General features: G+C 43.2%; 2 protein-coding genes across 2 annotated transcripts in view; one reads left to right on the top strand and one right to left on the bottom strand.

Annotated features, from left to right (window-relative positions):
• LOC8053896 (cytochrome P450 2J2) overlaps positions 1-10,987 on the bottom strand; it is a 34,360-nt gene extending 23,373 nt beyond the window's left edge. The window contains exons 1-3 of the mRNA XM_042290383.1: positions 10,884-10,987; positions 6,898-7,016; positions 5,962-6,068 (exon numbers count right to left, since the gene is read on the bottom strand). Of these exons, the coding sequence (XP_042146317.1) occupies positions 5,962-6,068; positions 6,898-7,016; positions 10,884-10,987 (330 nt within the window). The remainder of the gene's footprint in view (positions 1-5,961; positions 6,069-6,897; positions 7,017-10,883) is intronic.
• A 1,021-nt stretch (positions 10,988-12,008) lies between these two features.
• Positions 12,009-23,777, top strand: LOC121836169. The gene is made up of 5 exons (XM_042290976.1): positions 12,009-12,101; positions 18,377-18,443; positions 19,546-19,708; positions 23,079-23,202; positions 23,692-23,777. The coding sequence occupies exons 1-5, from the start codon at positions 12,054-12,056 to the stop codon at positions 23,698-23,700; spliced, it is 411 nt and encodes a 136-aa protein (XP_042146910.1). The 5' UTR covers positions 12,009-12,053; the 3' UTR covers positions 23,701-23,777.
• Positions 23,778-24,352: the final 575 nt, after the last annotated feature.

Below are 24,352 nucleotides of genomic sequence, written 5' to 3'. Positions count from 1 at the left end.
GCGCCTACCGTGGAGTTTGGCATGTTTTCTTGCTTCCGTGTTGAACAGGAAGAGAACTACGTTTTACAAATTCACACGGTAAAATTAACCTGTTCATTGCATATTCTGCGAAAGTGCGAGATCTCTATGTGCAGGCCCCGATTTATTTCGGCTCTTTTTCAGCAGAAAGTTCGTTTGGCGCATCATATAGTGAGAGTGGCCTTACCGGTTATAGCGGCCGCTGATCACGACGCGATATGTCACTCTAATTTCTGGAGCTCCCTTCGCAACTACTGCGCCTTTTAATTTCCCCATCATGACCAATGCTCTCAAAGTTAAACTGGTTTCACTGAAACTAAGTAATTTTATAAATACACTCGATTGTTTTTATTTTGGTGAATCAAATTGACAAAAAAAAAATGGCCCACATCTACAGATTGTAGCCTATTGCAAGGGTTTCGTGTTTTCGGCTAGATCCGATAAAACTAGCAAAAAGAAGGAAACGCTCGCCTGTGAAATATTTGTTAATTTGGATTTATCAGATAATCTCCGAATTTCATGCCCTAATGCAAAAAAAAAGACGTTACTTTATAATTAGATTTGGTCAGAGCAGGGGGTCAGTGGTGTTGAGAAAATACCACCCCACATGACTTTAAAATTTTGGATCATTGAGCTGCCAAGCTGTGTTCTTTTGTGCCCACTCTTTCCCAAGGTGCCCTTATGCCCTGGAATCCCCTTGATTGCTGGCTTGCGGCCGTGCCGTCAATGTTACCGCACTGCCGCACAAATATGTGTGACGACACAGCTTTGGGCGGCGTGCTTGCCACATTTATTCACTGACTCTCTGCGGTTAGGGTAGCACACTTCATATCCTTATTTTTTTTTTTTTTTTGCGTCGGGTAAGCGATTTGAATTTCCATGACAGCTCTAAGCAGCGCTTAGGCTCTGCTTCCTTGACCATCTGGTTACCGTGGAGTCCTCACGCCCGTCTGTACTCGGCCGTATCTCAATATTATGCGACTGCAATGTGGCCGCCGAGCTCTGCAACGTTAGAAGCGCAAGGCCGTTCTGTCACGCGCTTCCACTGTTTTAACGTACGCTGCTGCTGCTCTTTGTGGAGTATCGTCCTCTTCTGCGGCATGCGCATCGCAGATACCTCCCGGTGCGGGACGTTTACCGCGTCCTCAGAGAGACGGGGTGTATCCGCCGCCTGCCTGTCACCAGTGTCGTATGCGAAATTCGTCTGCCACCTCAGGTGCTTTATGAATGAAGCTGCTGAGGCGCGGGATGCTCTCCACTTGGCCATTGATAGTGCTTGGTATAGAGAGCATAGACAATGCATTTCAATCCGAAACAAGAATGGCCCGTACCGACAATATTACTGTCAATTTCTGCGATAATAAAGACGTCATCCAAGGAAATCTCGGTGTTAATGATAATTTGATAATACGAAAGTGCTTTCAAGTATTCTGAATATCAACGTAAAATGCAATGAGAGAAGTACCGCACCTTTCTTCGATGTTTCTAAGCGAGACCTATAGGAGACGTAGCTGAAATAACTTTTCCATCAACGCCAAGATCATTCTTTGCCCCGTATCGGTGTTCGTGAAGCGAAAGAATGCTCATATCAGGCTTTGCTTCGCACAGAATTGTTCCGTGCCGAACCCCTACCAACATGAAACCGTTTTCTTCTCTGTTTGTGCCGTTCAGAAGTGCTTATTTTAGCTTGTATTAAGTCGTTATGATACGCTCTTAGATGAGAATCTTCTGGGCGTATAGAGGCCGGGTATCTACGAAAACCAACATTCCGTCAGAGTAATCAAGAATCGAGCCTGGATGGGAGCAGATTTGTCAAGTACTCCATTACAAGTAACGGATTACTTGTAATTCGTTACTTTTTCAAGTAATTTTGTAATTGCGACGTTACTTTTTTTCGGAAATATTTTTGGAATGTAATTTAGTTACAAAATATTGGTAACAAATTATTTTAATTACTCGTTACTTAAAAAAGGATATGAGCATGTTACAGTAACTAGAGCGATACGACCAGAACATTCAGCAGCATAAAGAGAGCAAGTTCAAGAAAAGAGAAAAGATCAGGAAGGGGAGAACAGCCGAAAAGAAAACCCAATTTTTTGCATGAACGGTCGCTATAACGACTAGAAAAACGGGAAGGGCAGGTACAAATATACGAAAGACAAACATCAAGTAAGACAACGCCAAGTAGACTTTCCGTCGCCTTCCATCGTGTTTTTATTTTTCTCCCTTACGCCGTTTCAAACTTTTTACCTTCTTCGACGTCTCCCGCCACCTCCACAGACATCAAACGCGGGTCCTTACCCCCTCGATTCGCGGGTTCACAACTCGCGTAATAGACGATGTAGCCTACGCGAGGGCGTCGAATTCTCTTTGTCTTTGATGTGCGCTACTTTTTTTTAGCGCCCTCTCGAGACACGTCTGAAAAGCGCCCGGCGCGAGGCTAAGAACATCGTCTTCGAGGGTACGGACGATACTTCTTTTGGTTTACTTGTCTGGCATGGTGGTCGAGTCCACTCCTCACATTACAGTCACCTGTCAGCATAAAGGGGAGGGGGTTAGGCCATCTAAGGAGTGCTGACAGAGAGAGAGGGAACGCGTAAAAGTGCTGTGATCCTCTATTGTTTTGTGAGGCCGATAGCCACCGCTTCTCTCCCTCTCTATGCCCTCCGCTCCCCTGGCCTCCACGAATATTGATATGAAAGTGAGAACCGATGAACAATCGATAACCCGTAACCGCCACTTTTTCTCTGACTAGTCGAGTTTTCGGTCATGCTGTGTCCATCGTCTCCATGACCATCTCGTAATGAGGTGTTAAAAATTCAGGGCATTACGGAGAACGGAAACCTAGAGTTTCAGTGCATACTTTGCTTGCCAAAAAACACACACATTGTCACCAGCAAAACAATGAACCCTAATCTACGGAAACATATCCAGGTAAGCTGGGACACCTGCATTCTGCATTGGCTGTATATACATTATAATATTAGAACCAAGTTTTTCTCTTTTCGTTTTTGTAACAGGTAAAACACCCGAGTCAAAAGGGAGCTTTCGTATATCGCTTCTTTAGCTCCGAATCTCGAAGCGGAGGTAGACGCTGCTACTGAGCATGCGCACCGCTACCGTTGTCTGCCCAATTCCAGGGATCAATTCCGGAGGCCGTAAGCTAGCGGGATGGCTGGTGTGGTTGCAGCTTTCGGTGCCTTGTCAGTTTACATATGAACGGAGTGCACCTACACTCTATCAATTAAATACAATATTTTATTTTTACAAGGACTACCATAATACGGGCGCATGAGAAATGAAAAGTAGTGTTGCATAAAATTTTTGAAAAATAGGAAAGTTTTTTTATATTTTTACGATTATAATGTAATCAAATGCAAAGGAGCAAGCGAGCTGGACAAGAATGACGAAATCTTAAGATGCAAGCCTTTCACCCTTGTTGGTGTTAGACTGGTGGCATCTGATAAAACCTGTTGTTCTTCTTATCTAAGCTTATTCAGAAATGCAAGAAGTGCCAAAATATACAAATTATTTGATTTTTAACGACTCAATAGATATCGAAAGGGGGAAAAGGGAAGTTTAAATGTAGTATGGAACGTAAATTGTATTATAGATTCTAGCCGAACGGGACATTGCATGAGCCTGAAATCACACAAAAACAAACAATTACTCATTACTTCACTTAATATCCCAAATCATAAAGACAAAAAAGCGTTATTTGCTTCTTTTTTTCAACAAGAACCTCGGCTAACTTTTATTAGGAAAATATTTATAATATTAACGTTGAGAGTTGAAATACCGACAAAAAGACGTGTTAACATTTTTAGCGGATTGCTTATTTTCATTGCTCGATTTTCTTCCAAGCTAAAAAAATAATTAGAAGCTAGTCTTAACAATAGGAACAACAAAAATGCTTGAGGGACACCTAAGCACTTCTTATGAGATGTGAATGCGAAAGCATGAATGTCATCCTTCCGCTCTCTTAGTTTGTCTGCGGGTTACTGGCGTGGACGGCCACGTTTCCCTACTGCCGAGTTTGGGGCGGACGGCCGTGCTCGCGCTCTCGTAAAGTAACCGCGCCGCGCTGAGCTCGGCCGTAGAGCAACTCTGGAGTGTGCCCGAGCGGGCTCTGCCTTGCTCGGCGACCAGCCGCTTTATTTTACTGGCGCGCTGGCGGCGCGGGCCCGCAGAGCCATGGGGTGGTGGCCCTTGAAACTGACTCGCGCCGGCCAATGGGAGCCTTTTTTCTTGACACTATGACGCGTGCCAGCCCATGGGCGCCTATCCATCAGATTTCTGCTTCACTGCGTTCTGCTTGGAGAGGTGAATTTAGCTGCCCTTTTGCGTGGCTTTTTTGAGCGGCTCCAAAACTGGGAGCCTTAAAGGGGCGATGCAACAATGTTTGCACTTTGAGCAAATACTGCTTAGAACGGATCCCTGACGTTAATGACTTAAGAAACACGCGTTCGTTTTTCATCTCACGCAATAGAAGTTAAAAAAAAAAATTCAAGAAAGGCGAGCAGCGTCCACCCCCTTAACTCGCAGCCAGATCAAGCGGCCACGTGATCTAGAGCAGATTATATACTGCCAATAATAATCATAGGTACGCGCTGGGGGTGGCAAAGCACAGGACACGCGCGCAGTTCCAGACATTGTTATGGCTCGGCTATTGTCATCGTTGCAGCGATTGGACACGGGCCACTAGTCGAATGCTTCTCGAGCTAGTAATTATCACGAGTCCAAATCGAGTGCCCACGCAATGCTCGGGTCCAATCTATGAACCGCATTCGAATATCGTCATTAGGGTGTACTGCGATCTCCACCTTACGTCATCAAATTTTGCAAAGGAGAGATTGAATGAAAATGATCGATTTTGTCCTTGAAATTATACCGCAACACAGGAGTTTCTTGGCCAGTGGTCTTGCGTGCAAGTATTCTTGAGTCCCACCAGTTTCAGTAAGCTCGTGTAAAGTGAAAAACATTCCAATTGAATATCGTTGCACCGCTCCTTTTAGATCGCGGATCCAGTTCGCTCCATTGGGACAGAGGAATTTAGCTGCCGTTTGGCGGGGCTTTTTGCGCGGTTTCAAAGCTCGTAGCCTTTCAAATCCCGAATTCACTTCGCTCCATTGGGAGAGGGGAGTTTAGCTGCTGTTTGGCGCAGCTTCAAAGCTGTTGACGTGGGCTCTCTTCATGGGACAGTTAAGGCTTTCTTATTAAAAAAGAACGATTCGTTGACACCGTGTTGTGAAACTTTTTTGTAATGCGAAATTTAGCCCAAGAAATATTTTGACCGTTTCAAATAATAAAATGCTCTTCCGCAATAAACATCAATGTACGTTCTATAACTACCCAGGTCTTCGTACAGCAGGTATACCATGCGTTCGCGTGAAAAGCGAACACTGTTTTTCGCGCCGCAAAAATAAACTACACATCGCGGAGAACTGAAACTCCGTCAGAACGTTGCCGCAGTCGTTCGAGCAGGAGGCGAATGTTCGAGCGCCAACCGTAATCTTATTCAAAAGTTATAGATGATATTCTGACGTTTTCAATGGGATTATAGGGCTTATTTTTGGCCGTTTTCGGTTCCTGGCTATACGGAGCTCCATATAATCGAGAACTCCGTCGGCCGCCATTTTTCCATCGAAATTTTCATAAAACCGCTTCTAACTTGTAAATAAGATAACGGTTGGTGCTGAAACTTTTGCATCTTGCTTGAACGGCTGGTGCTACTTCCAGACGGAGTTTAAGGTCTTCGTGACGTCTAGTGTATGTTTGCGGTGCGAAAAAAATAGGGTTCGGATTTCTCACGGACGCCCGGTACAATTAATATCCGATAGAAATATATGCATCACCACGAAAGTTGTTCAGTGATGCTACTCTTATCACGTGCAACGCACTGATGCAATCAACTTTGGAAAACTAAAGCGGAATTGTACTCACCCTAACCTGTTCCAACATGGATTTCCTCCCAGAGCTAAGTTCTCGTAGCGTCTTCACGCAGTAGCGACGGTTTTCCTGCCAGGCCTTACCATTGAGCGAGGCGATTCCTTAAACACAAAGATTGTTAAAAAGGATACAAAATCAAACTGTGAAGGGGGATGACATGCGAAGCTGTTTAGCACACGACACAGACGTGACAGAATTTCGCACAGAGGTACAAACTATCACCGCCCCGAGGAGCCGGCGGAAAGTAGACACGCGCGACGGAACCACCATTACGGGAGAGCGAAAGGAAACTAGGCACGCAAGCGCTTGGAACGGCGACAAAGAGAGGGCGGTGCGAGTTTTTGCTGACGCACATGAAGAACCCATGGAAGACTAGCCATAAACAGCTTCCCCAAAATAATATATATATAGAAAAGAAAAACAAACATCCTGAAGCTGAAAGCAAAACTGGCGGTGTTTTCAAAGCCTCTAAAGCCGATTTAAATTATAGAGCCGTATCAGCTCCCTAACTCTGTTTTGCTTTACAAACGGGCCACCCCTTTTGAAACTGACAATTTTAAGTACAATGTAAGATGGTCTATTGATTGTAAGTGTATTGATAAGTTTGTTAAATATCAAGGATATTTATTAAAAGAAACGCGACCAATAGTTTTGCTTAACTGTTCGTAGTAAATAATAGTAAGACAGCGTCATAAAGAAAGAATTCAATAATTGTGCTTGCGAGCGCCTTAGTAAATTCGGCGGGGCGACACAATTTTAACAGAATGTGAAATTAGACTTCATAGTAAGCCACATGCCTTAACACGTCAAAGATGCAAGGAAGCCTTCCTTACACTGATATCAATACAGATTTCTCGTAGGCAAAATGTGGAATAAGCAAATTTTATATTAATTGAAGAATACAATAGGAAGAACAAATGAGCTATGTACCCCCAACATCCTTGAATACCCAGGTGCGTGGACGAAAGAGGCACTCCTTTTTGCAGAGGATTTCTTTTATCAATTCGAAGTCGTTCACGATGACCATGCTTTGCACTCCCAGCTTCACACTGAAAAGAAATAACTGGAATCAACTATCGGCAAGCAAATAGGAATTCAGAAACATTTCAGAGAAATTAAAGAAGTGGACAGCGTGGCGTTATACGAAACTTATATCAGCTCAAAACATATAAAAGTTTCACTCCGGGGTCACTGGTGAAGACTCTTTTTCCCGCTATTTCTACAGTTTTAGAGCGCAGCTCTTAGGCGTCCGTTTCCAGCTTGAGAGGCGTCGCCGTCGCCGTCGGCGTAGCCACGCGTTGCAGTAGGCGACGTTTCCCATAATGACGTCACACGTCGCGTGGGACGACACGAGGGTCACGAGGGTTACGTGTGACGGCACAAGGGTCACTTTTGACGGAGACGGAGGAGGGGAGGAGGAGGAGGATGGAGGAGTAAAGGAAAAGGAGTCCGGAGAGGCGGGTATGCCCCTCCTCCTCCGTGCCCTTCCTTCCTTCTCAAGATCTGCGGTCTAATCCGGCATTACAGGAAATTGTAAAAGTCTTTCATTTTTTCAGGTTCTCAGTAAGCTCACCTCTCTCTTAATCCACCGAGGTCAAAAAGAGAGAGATGTGTCGACGGCCCCGCCTCGTTACGAAGCAGGTGTGTCAAAGATTCCCTCCCATCTCTGACAAACGATAAGAGATGGCGCAGCATGACATGCCCAGACGCTTTCAAAATTATAAGGCGCGAAAGCGTGCCTCTTCCCGTAGTCTTCGAACGCCGCGTGACAGAGTCTCTCTTTGCGTCTAGGGCAAATGTCGTCTCTCCCTTGCTCAGTCGCTAAAACACTTGGCTCAGAACCTCAAGGCTGTGAGTTCAAATTCTACCGGTGTACTGAAGACTTTTTACGTGGTTCCCATGGGCGTATCGCTTTCTCTGACGGCTCATCGTTAAACCTCAACGTTACACCCAATTTGTGAAGATCTTCATGAAGTTCGCCTCGTAGAACACGCTATTTCTTAAGTTGAAACCGAAGCATACATGTCTGAAAACCCCAAAAACTGTGTTTGTATAGTATACTTAGTGTTATACTTGAATTTGAACAAATACATTTAAAAAGTTGGTAAACGTTGCAGCGGTGCAGTGAGTTGTGCGGCCACAGAGCGATACTATAGGGGGCTAATCGTACCAGTAAGTTGGCTAAATAACTAAAACCTACCTATTAACTTTATAATTTGTGTAGAGAAATATATAGTCACACAAACAAACTTTCTACTCGGTTTCTAAAACCGGGAAGTCAGTAATTTTTAGGAAGATTTAGTGATTGTGAAAAACGTGGTAAGGAGCTCAAAATTACCACTCGTGCGCAGGCCCAAGTTTAGCTGTGAAAATCGCAGATGACAATACTTTATCACACGACTTTTCGTTGGGCTTGTTGGTTTATACTTGACATAGATCGAATCGCGCAAGCTGAACAAAGTCGAAGAGGCAGTCCTTCAACAGGACTGGCGCTGACTTCCAACTAAGATTATTGCAACACTAAACCAAACTCAACAGAAAGTAAAGGGTCATATTACCACACGCGTCTGTGCGTGAGCGCGTTCGTGGCGGAGTGGTTACCGCGCCTGACTTTCATGCGAAGGCCCAGGGTTCGATTCCTGGGAGTGACGCGTCTTTTATTTATTCTTTCTGTTCACTGTTCTCGTGAATTCGAGAACCCTGTGTCTTTTTCGAGGTCTGAATGTTCTTGCCGCCGAACCTACTGCACCGATTGTTCCAGAAGCCAACGCGTGTTGGCTTCTGAACATAACGGGCTCCGAGTGGTGAGCCGCAGTCAGTCTCGCACCAGCGGTCGATCCTGCTGTGACGCCGACTTCGACGCCCGCGACGCTCTGTTGTTATGTTCTGTTCACTTTTTGTTTTGGGCACAAGTTCGCCCCATTAAACGTTTCAGTTTCCTCAAGTATCCTTTGTTTCGTCACCTTATGACTTGAGACAATATAATTAAAAAAAATGAATGTACATGAGAACGATCAATAAAAAATGAGACTTTCACACTTATTCTAATGAGAAATTAGATCGCAGGTCTTCAGGTATGTTGATTTTGTGATATACAGTGGTGGAGAATTTATGAGATAAATATATATATGAGTGATTTCATCTCAACTCACGCACAAACTTTGGGTCCAATTTTTTTTACAAAAATAAATATTATTGGGCGACTACTATAATAAAAGACGCAAACGGCAAGTTCGTCGGATTTTTTGTTCTCAAGTTACGGACCGTTGGAGCGGCCAAGGTGGAAACTGTCGTTTTTCCAGCTTATCGGGGTGCCATATTTCACTCCATCCCTATTCCCTACTTTTTACGCTACATCAATATACCTTTTTGAGAACACCCTCGATATATTCTTTTTCTATGCTAATTAAGCGTCTAGGTCATAACATTCTTAAAGTATTTTTTTTATTTGTCAAACCACCTCTCTGCGACGGTATTTGACGAAGTTCAGCAAGCGGTGCTGTCTGACCTAATCAACATATTTTATGATCTTTACATCACCGTAAAGCCCCAATTAAGCTCTTTCTTTTGGGTATATTTTCAATAATGTGCAATAAGTGTATAATGCGCTACATGTGCCTGAAAACCGGATATTTCGAAAAACTAGCAAGTTTGGAGTCGATTTAAAAAAAAAAAAAAACTTTTATTTTTTTAATTTTTATTTAGAGTTAGGTAACATAGTAGCCTATAGGGAACTACCAACATAAATTGTAATATATTGTTTTTATGGCCGCTATTAAGACCCGACTCTCGTGCCATGAGCGTTTCGAATAGGACTTCGCACAGGCGCTCTGCTGAGGAGAATTTGGGCCTATGTAAGGTTTTCTGTTTATCGTTAGCAGTTACCTCAAAATCCAACCCTAAACCTTAATACAATTTGGAGTAGTGTACTTAATATAAGTTACTTAGAAGTCTGTACCCACAAGTGCGGGCACCAGCGCTTACTTCCTCTCAATACGGGGGAATGCAGATCGTTAGAGAATCCCTCTGGTGTCTTTTGCTTTTGGCTCTTAGTTTAAAATACCGAACATATGTAATTGTCATATTTTCTATCCTTGATGAGCATTGTAAGCGAGTGGGTTTGAACTGCTTTTGAATATGACTAATTCCTTAAAGATAGCCAGGGACAAGCCCGGAAGGAAAATTATAGAGGCTTTCTTTTTAACTTCGGTGTGTCTCGCTGACAAAGAAGTATCTGTTCCAGATGGTTTTATCTCATTAGACTGGCGCGTGCTAGATAAGTATTTGAATGTATAATTTTGTATTTGTTTCATTTAAGTGTTTTTCTCGCAAATGATGGTATATCTTGCTTGGTTTGATCTAGGTTTGAACTAATCAACTCAGTTGCAAGTCAGCGACAATGCTGTCGTCTGTGTACATCTTCGTACTTGTTCAGTTTGCACTGTTTTATTAATGTCAAGGATAATACACGGTGCGATTATCATTCGCGTTTACGCCCCCCGCTGATGGGCACAAATACATGATGATTTGACAGAAAAAAGTTGAAGCCCAAAAATAGTTTCAGCAGAACAAAGATCTGCCAAGCACGCACTGTTAAAAAAAACCGTAAAATTACAGGGAGCGCCAACGGGACCAGAGCCGCTCGCGAGCCGTCGTGGCCGTTTTGCCGTAAACCCCTCCACCGCACCCGAACGAACAGACATAGCCGGCGCGCTGCGCAGGCGCAGTCAATGCAGCCCTTTCATTCGGAGAGGCGGAAGATCACGTGAACTTCTTTCCCGCGCTCCCGTGGGACGCTGTCCGCGTGAAGGCACCCCTGGCGCATGCGCAGTGAGCGTGTCGAGGCAGATCCCGCGCAATTCGGCGACTTTGTGGACGTGTTTTTGGTTCGCCGCACTCAAACCTGGAGATTTCACGGTAAGTGCATTACATCCCCTTCCTTGAACTGTTTGATGAATACCTGTCGCACCACTGTTTTCTTAGATGAGTCGCGCTGTTGTCTGGATTCACTATTATGCATTGCTCGCCACAAGCGTGTGCAGACGATGTGCGCCTCGCACTGGAGGTGCGTAGCGTTTAGGGTAACGGGGTCTTTGCCTTGTTGCTTTCGAGTGTTACTCTAGCATTATCACGAGACGTAGTGTGTCGGTGTTCTACGTTTTTCTTGCTCCCTTCTTAGCTAAATATTATTTTGCTACGTGAAACGCTCTTGGTTTAGCGCTCCGCTGGAAAGGCAGAGGTCCCTGGTCCGGTTCGAGGACCATGCACGCCGATTTTTTCGGTAGCTGCTTGTTCGACATAACGTGCTGTTCAGGTGCAATTTGTTTCGAAACATGCAAAGCGACACAGTGCAATGAGGTTTCAAGTGCCCACAATAATATACTATATACGTTTGACCGAAGTGTAAAAAACTAGTGCCAAAATTCCTTTTTTTTTTTTTTTGTTCGTTTGTGCCGAGCCGACATTTAGGTTCCGTGCACTCTCATATTGTTACGGTAGACTTGTGTGGATTTAGGAAACTTTAAATTGATCGATTCGACCTTCGTGTGTAACACTGCCAGTACTCAAATCCTTTGCAGTACGTCTTTAAGTCCGCGGTCTTTTTTCTTTTTTTTTTTTTGTTGAGTTTGTTGAGTTTAGTTTTGTCCATTCTTTGGTGCGCTACAGTGTAGCGACGGCGCCGGACTTTACGTAATGAGTCATGACTGAATCACATTTGCGAAAAGCGGGCAAATTGTATGAAGAAATCGCAAACGAAAATCGGACAGCAACTCCTATTGCCTTCTTCTTTTTTTTTTTTTTTTTTCTCTTTCTCTTCTTCATTCTTCTTTTTTTTCTTTTTTTCTTTTTTTCTTTCGGCGGGGGAAACCCGGAGGGGGAGGGAGCGATGTCGCAACGTTACTTCGGGAGTTCCGTCCGTTCCGTCCCTCTCCGGGTTTTCTACGCTATGGCGCAGCCGCGGCAGCCGCCGAGGCTGGTTGAGTGTTTCCGCGGTTTTTGATCAGCTTTGTACGAAGACTGCTTTTCGCTGATCTTTGTCTTGTTACGTGTATGTGGTGAACGGAGCATTGCGGAGACTGAGAATTATGTGGGCTGTTCGCTGTGTTGTGGCATTCGGGCAAAGCAAGATCGCGGTGAGTTTGCTCGTGTACAGTCGGCGGTAAAAGTTTGCGGGGCGCGGGAGCGTCAGCCGAAATGGCTGGTTGCGCCTTCTGCGGCGCGCGGCCGCTCTCAAGATTCACGCTTCGAGAATGTGCTTCCTTTCGTGCTCGAAGCCATGACTTTTTCGCTCGCTTCCGCCCGACGTGCACGAGATAACCGGGGACCGGCGCAAGGTGCCGCTATGACAGCCATCACGCCGCGCGTCTGCCTCAGCCACCGTGATGGGTGACGAAACTCGCGCATGCTACAGATAACATTTCGCGGCACCTTGCGCCAGTCCCAGTTATATATCGTGCGTGTCGAACGGAAGCGAGCGAAAAAAGCATGACCGCGAACAAGAAAGGAAGCGCGTGCGCATAGCGTGCGTCTTGGAGCAGCAACGTGCCGTGAGAAGGCGCAGCCAGTCTTTTCGGCAGGCGCTCCCGTGCCCCGCAAACTTTTGCTCCCGACTGTACGTCGGCCGATGCTCGTGTCGGTGCACATCTGAATCTCAACTAAACATCGAGCGCCGATTGTGGCTGACTCCATGCATGTAAGAACGAATTAATCTAACAGGAACTTCGTGAATAAGAACGAGGCAAGCGTGTGGCTGTAGAAGGATGTCGTGACCGGTGGCATACGTACACTGGTTTCCGCACGTTGCTTCTGTTTACTTTATCTGTTGTAATAGCAGTCTTTGTACCGGTGTGTGAAGGCCTCAGTTGCTTCGAAAACCAAAGCTGATACAGCCAGTCTCTTTTTATCCGATGATTCTGTCAAGTCCTAATCACGGCGTCATATATATATATATATATATATATATATATATATATATCAAGAGTGCACGTTTGGTGTTGTTTGCATTAATTTTACTGCGGAGGACGTTGCCTTTTGCGCGGGATCAGTCTTCTCGTGTAACTTGTCTTCCAAATTTGCTTGCAACAATTTTTGCACCCTCCGATTTCCGTTCTATATTCGGTTTCTTTTCTTGTAAATGTGTTTCAGCCTTAACATTTTGCCGCGGTGCAGCTCTGTTCAGAGAAGCAACGGTCTCAGCACAGGAGGGTGCACGAAGCGCGTCGTGTGTTTAGAAAAAAAAGAAAATGAAATTGGGCAAGAAATGATTTGGTAACTGCACCGTAATAAGTGGCTGCCAGCAGTGGAAAAAAAAAAGAGATATGTTGCCTTATAGTTGGAGTTAAAAGTCATCTGCCTTATTGTAGTATTTGAGGTAGAAAGGAGAACAAACTAGATGCCTGGGCCGGCTTGCAAGAGACAGCGTCTGGGTTCAGTCTGCTCAAAGAAAGCGCTGCCAAGGCTCGGGCGCGCGAGCGTTTAGGACTCGGTTTAAGCTCTAGCACTAGCCTTGACAGCGCTTTCTTTGAGCAGTCTCAACCGAGACTCTGCTTCATGCAAGCCGGCCCACATATCTAGAAAACCAATTTTCTGCCCCAAAAGGTGGTAAAAAAAATGTCACATTACTGTGCAATTGCGGGGCGTTAGCGTGAAACATTTTCGCGATAGACTGCAACGCAAACAAAAAATGGAAAAGAGCAAGAAAAAAAAAACAGTAAGTCAAGCGCGAAATGCTAGGGAAAGGAAGGTGGGAGTGGAGGAAGCAGATGGATAGCTGGCAAGGAGAGGAGGAACTTCCCTTGCCAGCGTTGTTTACTTACTCCTTTCCATGTTCCTTTCCCTTGCCCTTGGCAGCAGTTTAAATCAAATAGCGCTGCGTCGTCCTGGCTTTCATTACACTGCTCAAGCTATGAATGACAAGGTGCTATACCATTCCAGCCCAGCTCTGCTCACCTGACCTCTCAAGCCAGATGCACAGAAACGAAAACCTAGCCGAACGTTTCACATGACAATTACTGCGGCCATCCATATCACTGCCCAATGTTAGCATGCTAGACTGTTGCTCCTCATGGCTCGGGCAACCTAAAAGAACACGGAAACATAGTTTTGTATGTTAAGACTGGACGACAAGACGACACGCACGCTGCAGGTGTAGACAGGCAGGTGCAGGTGTTCTATCTTTCTGGTGTAAATAGAACAATGAGGATGGCTGTTTTGCACTTCAGTTTAAACACAATGTTAGTTTTGAAACTTGATGAAAGCTCACGTTAAGTGCTTTATAATCCTTACTGTGTTCATTTCTAGATAGGTGTATGTTTATGCTGTGTGTCATTATCTTCACAAGCACAGTTGATTTAATGTTCACTGACTTCAGTTGTGGCAGGAATAAAAAAATTTGGGGTCAAGGATTAATATCTTTGGATTAGGACTTCGCCATGATTGCTTCGAATATTGGTAATGTTTCAGGTACCTTTATAAAAATGCAAAGATCATGTGTTTAAGTACAAAATCGTGGAGAGAAAAATTTTTTTTTGCAGATCTTGGAATTTAAAGTAGACCTTCAATCCGAAAAAAGAAAGCCAAATTGTTCAGCTCTCATGTCGTCTTAGGATATTGTATTTCTCAGGGTCCCAACAAACATGTTCAATATTAAATCAACTTGAAATAAACCAAGCACTCTTTTTTGGTTATAGATGAGACATCACTGCAAAAGATGCCAGAAAAAGTGTACATCATTGGACACGTTCTTCAAGCAGACATTATATCATGAAACGTCATCAAGAGGTGTTCCATGCAGCGTTGTCGGCTGTGAGGCTGCATTCAAAAATTACAACTCATTGCGAAGCCACATCACAAGGTGTCATTCTCCGCTTGCACCTCGTAATGCAACTAACTTCCAATCCTGCCGGACATGCAGTGTTAGTTCCTGCAGTGAAGAGGTGAGCCCTGGAAAGGCTTTTATCGAGCACCTCAAAAAACATCTCACCGGCAACCCGCCAACTGTTGTAACTTGTCCATTTGATGCGTGTGATAGCCAGCTTAGGACATGGGGTTCACTCAAGACCCATCTTTCCATATACCATGGGAATGTAAAAAAAAAAATTAGTGGTGACAGAGCCAGTAGAGCAGGATGAAATAGTGACGTCATGCTGTAGCAAGGATGACAATGGTCTGGAGAACATTAGGGAAAAACCAGACGTTGAGAGTGAAGTGCCTTCAGTCATTGATGATGTGGATCCCACTCACATAGATCAAGACTCTTTCCTTGAAAGCATGGCCCTTTTTACTTTGAAGCTTGAGTCAAAATATTTGATCCCGTCCTCAATCGTCCAGGATATAGTTGCTGACGTGAAAAGACTTCATGGCATGTGTTCCTTTTATTATTAACCATTATAATGCTCGAGCTTGGTGGCCACTGTTTTAGTTGCATATGGACTAGGGCAGCGTGAGTAAGCAATTAGAATGTGGGGAATATCATTAACTATAAATGTAACTATGGCTTCAATGTTCTGGTAGAGCAGTCACAATAGCATGTGGTAGAGGGCAAGAAACATTTCAGCACTGCAGCATGGAGGCACACATAACTGAGTGAATATAAAAAGAAGGCAAATTGGAAACTTGCAGCAGTTTCAAAGATTTTCCTGGCATGTGTGCTTGAAAATCTTTTTGCACAAATATACCTTTTTAAAAAGGCAGAATATGTTCAGTTCTTTGCAAGAGTCACTCACTCCTAAAACAAACATACACTATTATGCTCATAAAAAGGTGCTTTAAACGACGAATACGATTGCTACTTTCACCATACAGTCGTCCTTGCAGATTTCTTTCCTTCAATATTTTGCTTTTCGCAAAAAGCTATTTTGATTACAAAGATTTTGGATATGAGGAGTCAGTGATAACATGAATTTTTTAAGGCTTACAGGTGTCTGTCTGGACGGAAAACTGAGCCTGCCCAAAGATGTCCTCCTCCTCGTGACATTCCTACGTTCAAGCCCCAAAAATGATGCTGTGCTCGAGTGGAGCCCCAAAATCAACAAGGCCGAGGCAGAGTTCAAAGATCAAAACGCAGCAGCTGTCTGCCTCCTCCCATTGCTTGCATCCTACTTTCAAGAAAACCTCGGAGAGCTCTTCCAGTTACATCAGGTAGGAGCATTCATAATAACCAGGCTATTTGTTTCCAAAGACACATCCTCATGACCTTGTTGAAAATAACTTCCTGGAAGTCTCACACAGGCAGTCAGCATTCCACTGAGAAACTATGCATCTGGAAATACTAAACTTTTCTTCATTTTTTGAAATTTTCAGCTATATCAGTCTTCCTGTATACCGTAACATACCGGTCATGCACCTATGTCCGAATAGGCGCCTACCTAGTGATTTTTAACCATTGGAGCAATGCCTTGTACTCTTTCTGCAGTTTCGCTTTCTGAGCGACCATCCCCCCACTTTTTCAGAATTGTCTGCAAAATCTTTGTGAACGCTTTCTTGGTATCTGACGACAATGCTGATAATGAGCACGTAAAAAGTGAAATTACTATTGCTCTACGAGGAGCCAAACCTTCCTTAATCTTTTCCTGGCTGAGGTGGCTCAACTTATTATACTTCACATTAGAGTGCAATGGGAGGATATGCAACTCTAGGCTGGGTCATCTTATAGTATGTTCTACATAAATATTTCACTAAACCAAAAGGGGAGCGGCGGTGGGCACCCACTCTTGTACCACTTGCTTCTAATGGGTTCACATGATGTTTTGCATTTTTGGGATCGAGTGTTAGAGTTAACACAAAAATTATGCTAGAGAATTAACTAGTGACAAACGTTTGTACTTCCACTTCGACTCCTAAGTTAGGATCATTTGTTTTTAATATTAGCAACTTCCTTGTCCCGCAGGTGTAACAATGAGGCTTTGTGACAGATATCAGCAGATACATTGCTGCTTATTTAACATCGTTTTTTAGTTGTTATTGAGCGTTAGGACAACAAATGTTTGTAGTTAAAAATGTCCTTATTAGTGAGAAAATAACAGGAACCGCATCCTTTCCTGTAGGTGGGATGAAGGGTTAAAGGAAATAAGGGTGAGATGAAAATAAAGTGGGTGAGACGAACCTCTTTCACATAAGTGAGGGGTGAATGGAGATTAGCCTTTTGGTATTCCCGAATACCCGTGGGATTAACAGACTCTTTCAAGGTTTGGGGTTCTTGCATGTGTGGGCAGTACCAGGAGTGCGCTTCTGAGACTGTGACCTCGCAGTGGGTGCATAGGCTCTTGTCTTTATCCTGTGTATGGCGGCTTATACACCATGTTCTTGTGGGTGTTACATTTTGCTGTTTCCTTGGAAACCATAGTGCTGTGGGTCCGTTGTCTTTTCAGGCGCACCTCTTCCCACCTGGTATAATTACCATCTGGGAGTGGGTCTAAGTCTTCTTTGAGTAGAGCCGTGAGGTGTTTTCAGTGGGCCTGTTGTTTGGCTTCCTGGGAGAATGGGGGATCCTTTGTGTCTTTTTCAATGAAGGTGGCGCTGTTGTCACCAAGGATAGTAAGGATAAGAAAAGACAGGAACTCGCATGCGGCGGCAGACACTGTTTTATTTACTTGGGAATGGTTTGGTGTACCAGGAAGCAGTGGATTTAAAGTTGTCGGCCTTCCTGCCAGAGTCCTTTGAATGTGCCTTACACTCGTCGTGTGTTATCTTGGAGCTTGCACCTCAGTTGTTTACGGAGCTTCTGGGTGTATTTTTTATCTTCACCGTGGTTGCATTGAAATTGGCTTGGAGTTTTCAGTCCTTATTTCTCCTGTAACATTGTTGGGCTTGCAGTCTGATAGCACACAAGTTGAGGAGATGAAGGTCGGGGTCTGGGTCGTCTTGTTTAACTTGGTACTTCTGAGTGGATGTGGCTTTCATTATTCGCTCACCTAGCCACTTTTTCAGGGGCTAGGTTAATGAAGCTGATCTGTCATTTAGTGTTGGGGTGTCTTTCTGTCATTAATTTTATTTCGACGGGTAGGTGCTTGCTTCCCAAGGCGTAGGAGCAGTTCGCACTCGGGCTTGGATGTTGTGTATGGCCCATGTCAAGTCTTGTGGTGTCGTTCTCAGTGCGACGTTTGCCAATGCAAATGGCAGTCTGTTCTTCTTTGAGAATTCATAGATTGGCCTGCTTGGCGGGTGTGAAGACATTGCACTCTCTGTCATTGTCTCGCTTGTATCCCCATATTCGTGCATCTGCGGTAAAGTCGCCGGCCACGATAAGTTCTTCGGGCATCATTCTTTGCGATCCGCCTTACGTCGTCTTGCTTGTGTCCCACAGTTCTACATTCTGTGGGAATAAATATAGACCCATAGATGTATGGTACCTTCACTAGCATTTCGTGCATTTCTCAATTAACCACACATGTTTTCTGACTTTTCTTAGGTGACAACAGAAATCACAGAGGAGTTTCGTAACAGTCTGCCTGCTTCTCCTGTAATTGTTGCACTGGGTGAGCTTCATGTGTCTTTTCCTTGCATGCTTTGTATTTTTGAAGGTGCTTTCTTTTTTAATTTGTGTTGAATTTTGGAACAACAACCTAGACCGTTTTATCGTGGGTAGTGCCATTTTGAGAGTGAGAGAGAGAAGAGGGGTCAATGCAGATGACTCCTAGCGACTCAATTGTAGTGGAATACTGTAGTGGTGTAACCAGAGTGCTGGAATACTGCAGTGGTGTAACCAAAGGGTGGTGCGCCGATTTTGACCAGAGCTAGATAGACAACCACATTGTTTGGTTTCGGCAGCCTTATCAAGCACCAATGTAAAGCACATGTCCTGGTATTATACCATACTTCGACAATCAATGTTTGATTGATCCAGCAAGAAAAAGAGAAGTTTTTATTTTGGTTTGTGAGTGCATTTGCCACAAAACGGCATACAGCCCAAACAGCAGGTGCCTGTGAGGCATTTGATTGTTTGGGCCTGCATTCTGTGTCTTGTCCAACCCGAACAGCCAAATTTTCTGCTTGTAGAATGTGTGGTCGCATGCGGTCTCCGGTCATTTAATTTCTAGTTAAAGCAATTTAAACGAAACCGACGACTGGCATTGCACGTTGGCATCAGACTTCCATGCTACTTATTCTGTTCACAAACTCAACAAAAAGTGTTTGATTCTACATGCTCATATACAAATTTTTTGTTTTGTTCAAGCCTTCAGGAGCACTTTGCATAACTTAATGTCATTACTGGGTATGGTAGCTCAACACTATTTAGTGTGACCCTTATTTGGCTTGGCATATAAGGTGTGCCTTATCTGTGATTGTGATGCATCTCAGTCTCAGATCTCAGATATGCGTCACAATCCTATATCAGTGTGCCTACCTATTCAGTGTCCCTGCTGCTAATACCTCTATGGAAGTTTCCAGATGTGAATATGACAATGGTATTTTTTTCTTCATTTAATGCGTGAGCGTTAAAAGCCCTATTAGAGAAAAAGCCGGCGTAGTGGTGTCAGTCGCATGACTTTTCTGGTCACTTGACTAGATAGGTCGATACATCTGATACTAACACATTTTCTCCGCATTAATTACATTAATCGCTTGTTTCTTTCCTAGGCCGCTCACTTTTCGAATGCAGCTGCCAGCTGTTTGTGGACCATGAGGTGATGGTGGAAGATGTGGGCTTTCTCCAAGCTGTGGAGCTCCTTTTCGCCCTTTATTATTGTTTAAACATCCAGTATGCCAAAGGTGCGGGAACCACACTTGAGTTCATTCAGAGGTATGGTTTATTTCCTTCATAATTTTGAGCCTCATGAGAGGCAATAAAGAGCAACTCTGCTGAATTTTGGCTGAGAAAACGATTAGTTCTCTTTATAATCATCTAGGAAGGCTACAACTGAAATCTTTCTGTATATAAAATTGGACCCTCAAAGTTTGACACGCGCTAATCTGCTAATTTTAGCGAGCGATGTGCAGGCTAGCCAACTTTGGCACTTCCTTCAGATGTGACGTCATGTTGATGTCTGTTGTATACACCGGCTTTTTTCTCTTTCAACGCCATCACATGTCCAGTCAGTTCAGCCAACACTGCCTAGAGTTGACCCAGTGAGTGGGGTAAATCACGTAATCATGCATCTGCCATGGACATGAGTGTGCATGCAACTGACGTCGCTGCTTGCCCTTTGCCGAAGTTTCGGTTCCAATTTGCGACTTGAGTTATAAATAGCAAAGTTGCACAAACAATATTCTACTTTTCGTGAAACAATGTAGAGTTCATGAGTGCTTTTCAAAGTAAGGTCATCCACTATCTTGAAATTTTCTAAATTGAGTAGAGTTGCCCTTTAATTTGTCACTGGCTACCCACATTTCCAAGCTCAATTTCAGAGTCCATTATTAAACCGCAATAGGGTGTTGTATTCTTGGACCACAGAATGAATAAAACGTGGTCGGGACGAAGGAGACGACAAACATTTCTTTCAACTAAGAACAACAGGAATGAACTTAAGAGCACTCCGTGCAATTCAGACTGCCAAGAAAATGGAGAGAAAGGGAGGCAGGAAGATAAAAAGGAAAGTGTAAAGTTAGAATTGTAACTCATGCTGTTACTTCACTCTTTTTCTTATTTCCTTCCTTACAATTTTTGACACTTACCTTTCTCTCTTTCTGCCTCCCTTTCTCTCAATTTCCTTGGCGGTCTGAATTGAAGGAAGTGCTTTTAAGCTCATTCATGTTGTTAATTAAAAGAAATGTTTGTCGTCCTTCGTCCGGGTATGATTTGTTCTTTCTGTGGTCTGTGAATTTTACCAACACACTCTTCAGTTACTTTAAAGGTTGTTATATCTTGCATAATAATTCGATTTAAAAGTTTCACCTAATGTTACAATGTGACTATATTTGATCCTATCCCAGAAATCACAAATAAATATGTCAATATATCTACTATTCCTATTGTTTTATCTTTACTGAATGTGTCATTTACTTATAATTCTATTTGGCATTCAGTTAGAAGGCAGAGTCATAAGCAGTATACATCATTAAATTATTTTTGGCTGGAAACAAATTGGAGCCTCAAAATATGTTTAATATACTCAGCTAATTATTTAAGAGTTTCTCTACTGCACCACACTATTCTGTATCACTGTAAAAGTGTCTAGAAGTGATATGTGCAGATGATCTCTAATTCATAACTAAATTTGACTGATATACAACCTTTTCACAACTTTTTGAAGCTTTATTTCTGCATGTTTTAGTAGCATGTGGTTCATGTTTGATTTTGTACCTGAATACCTTTTTCTCGTCTTTATACATGTTTATCAATCGTATGTTCTTTCGACAGTGGCTGGCCAAAATGTGGCTTCCTAAAAAAAGAGAATGATTCTCTTACAACATTCCTTTTGCCATGTCTGGTGCTTTTAAGCAATCATTAACAGCTAGTTGAGTATTTTAGGTCATTCAACTGTCTGCAATACTAATTATGCAAATGACTGCTTGCTTAATTACGAGTAGAAATGCAGAGGAGGAATTGCTTTGTGACTGTGTAGGACAACAGACAAATTTTAATGCTGTATTGTAATAAAAGAAATAAGCACGAAGCAGGGATGGGCAAAATACATGCAAATATGTATCAAAATACAAATACGAAATGCTTAGTCAAAAATGTATTTAATTACAAATCTAATTACTTTTGCAAAAAAGTATTTAAGTACAAGATACAAATACAGACAGAAAAGTAGTTGGTCTCTTCCAAATACTTTTCCAAATACATTCCTTAAAATTTGCGTCAGCGACTTCAGGGCACCTGCAACAGGTTTCTGGGTATCTCATTTTAATTTTGCATCGCACACTCGGGAGTTAGTGCTCGAGGCTCTAGTAACGTAATACAAATATAATCACAAAAAACAAATGTAATCAGCTTGGACGTAATAGGTGAAAAAAGTACAGAGCTTCAAGCAGTTTTTTTTTTTTTTTTGATTACATTTTGGTATAGACAATCAAAGAACCGAGACGACCAAGATGCGCAGCACTAGCTACAGATTTTTTTATTGTTGCAACTCGCACCAGTTACAAACATCTGGATGACCCGCGCATTTAGAATGTTCGAGGCAAAGGTATGGATGGAAATCAGGCTGGAAAGCATCACAAGTTGTCACCGTCACTTATTTAGCCAGTCTGCCTGTGAACGTCGATTTCGTCACTATTCTTTCCCTGGACTAGCACCGTAATTACAAAGTCACTAAACGCTTGTGCTTGATTGAGAGACACTGCATTCGGTGCAGAACATAGTTTTCTTCCTGCTCTGGACAGTGACAATAAATTTGAGGGATGTATTTTCGCCCACAAAATTGTATTTGATTACAATTGTATTTGAAATACACACGTTTTAGTATTTAAATACACACGTCAAATACATTACAGAATTTTTAATTAAATACAAATGCAGAATACACAAAGTATTTGAAATACGTAGTTCAAATACTTGTATTTGAAATACTGCCCATCCCTGGTGCGAAGTATGTACTTGTTCTTCTGATTATGTCGCTGCTATAAAATTTACTTTTGTTTGCTTCCAAAGCTTCTCCCAAATGACTCAAATCAATTACATCGCTGTCTGTTCAATATCTTTTTAAATCAATATGTTTTTAGTGTTTTGTAGTTCTAAAAGTTACATTATATGAATCCTACCCCTTAAGATGTGCCACATGGGGCTTATAACTTCTGAAATATTCCGAGTTCTGTATCCCCATCGCATCTGAGTGAGGGAAGCCTTGAGTGCCAGACTTTCTCCTCTTGCAGAAAAATGACACCTTATTACAATATTTTTTTTGTTGTTCCCTCATTGTTTTATTTTCCTCAAAATCTAGGCATGAATTTGTACCTTGACATATTTTCTTTAAGTGCACAGTCTGCTGGCCTAAATGTAGGTTTTGCTCAGCTTGTTATGGCTTAATTGTTATTTTAGGAACCTTCAACACACTTATACTTTTGAACTGTGCACCTATGTGACTTTGGTGGCAAAGTTTGGGGCTTTCGACATTAGTTGTGCATGTAAAATATCAGCAAGTACTGATCCCAAATCCTTCACTGCAATTTTTTTTCACTTGTCTGGTTTCTGACCAAATACTTATGGGCCAATCTGCTATTTGTTTCAGATACCAAGTTGGTATCAAACAACATGATGGGTCACGACAGGAGGCCGGGAGGTCGAAAGGAGCTCGGGCAAGAGCAATCAAAGCCGCCACGGATCTTGCTGCTTTTGAGAAAAAATGGAACAGTGTGAGTACATATTTGATTTGGCATGTGTACGATGTGGTATCAAAAGGTTTCCAGTCTTGTTTTGTATTAAAAAGAAAAGCAAATAGCGGCACGACACTGCATTCACAGGGGTCGAGGGCAGCAACCTTGATCTGTCATGGTGCTGAGTGGCTCAATGTGGCAATGCACAGGCGAGTTGGTGTATGATTACAACTGGTAGCAGCATGCAAAAAACACACGGACAAAGGGACGAATGCACAGGACTTCGGTGTTTCCTTTTCATTAAACATTTAGTTGAAGTTCAGCGCTCGCCTTGTGCATTTCCTCCCTTTGTCCTTGTGTTTTTGCGCGCTGCTACCAGAGGCTTAGAGCATCGCTCTGTGAGCTTGGGAGCCCCGCTGTACAGGTTTTTGTGACTTCATGTGCGTGCACCTCTGCAATTTGTGCAAGTGGTTGTGGTCCTCCCGTAGCCTTTTCAATCATCTGAATATGAATTTGTTTTATTTTCAGCTCATCTGATGATCGATCGGATGCCATGAAGGTTTCTTTATAATTATGTTCTTTTACGGTTTACAATATAGTTCTTCAATTTCAAAACTGCCTGCGTTTTGTCGTGTCCCTTTTTTCAGACACACTACACTTGTTTATAAGGATTTGTCGTTATATTACGGAACTGTACTGCGCTAACTCATGATGCCAGACGTTATCTGTAACCCTCCGTAATACTACCAGGGCCGTAGCTGAGAGTTTGCATTATTGTTACCGTACAGCGAGCACACAGCGGTAGAAGTGCAGTACGCAAGTACGGGATTAAAGCTGCAAACTAAACTTGAGGTATGCAAGCCGTCAAGCGTTCCGACGGTATTGAAGGCGTAAGGGAAGGGTACGGTAACTGAACTGTTACCGTTACAATACGGCAATGGAAGTGCAGTATGAAAATACGGGACTGAAGCCGTACCCTTCCCTTACGCCTTCAATACCGTCTGAACACTCGACGGCTTGGATACCTCGAGCTAAGTTTGCGGCTTTAGTCCTGTACTTGCGTAGTGCGCTTCTATTGCTGTATGTCTGCTGTACAGAAATGATAATGTAAACTGTCAGCTACGGCTTTGGTGGTATTACGGAGGGTTACAGATAACGTCTGGCATCATGAGTTAGCGCAGTACGGTTC

Source organism: Ixodes scapularis, unplaced genomic scaffold (genome assembly GCF_016920785.2).
Source record: "Ixodes scapularis isolate PalLabHiFi unplaced genomic scaffold, ASM1692078v2 PGA_scaffold1__304_contigs__length_218370807, whole genome shotgun sequence".
Lineage (NCBI taxonomy): Eukaryota > Metazoa > Arthropoda > Arachnida > Ixodida > Ixodidae > Ixodes > Ixodes scapularis.
The sequence above is the reverse complement of the archived record's forward strand: the minus strand, read 5'-3'. Positions and strand labels throughout refer to the sequence as shown.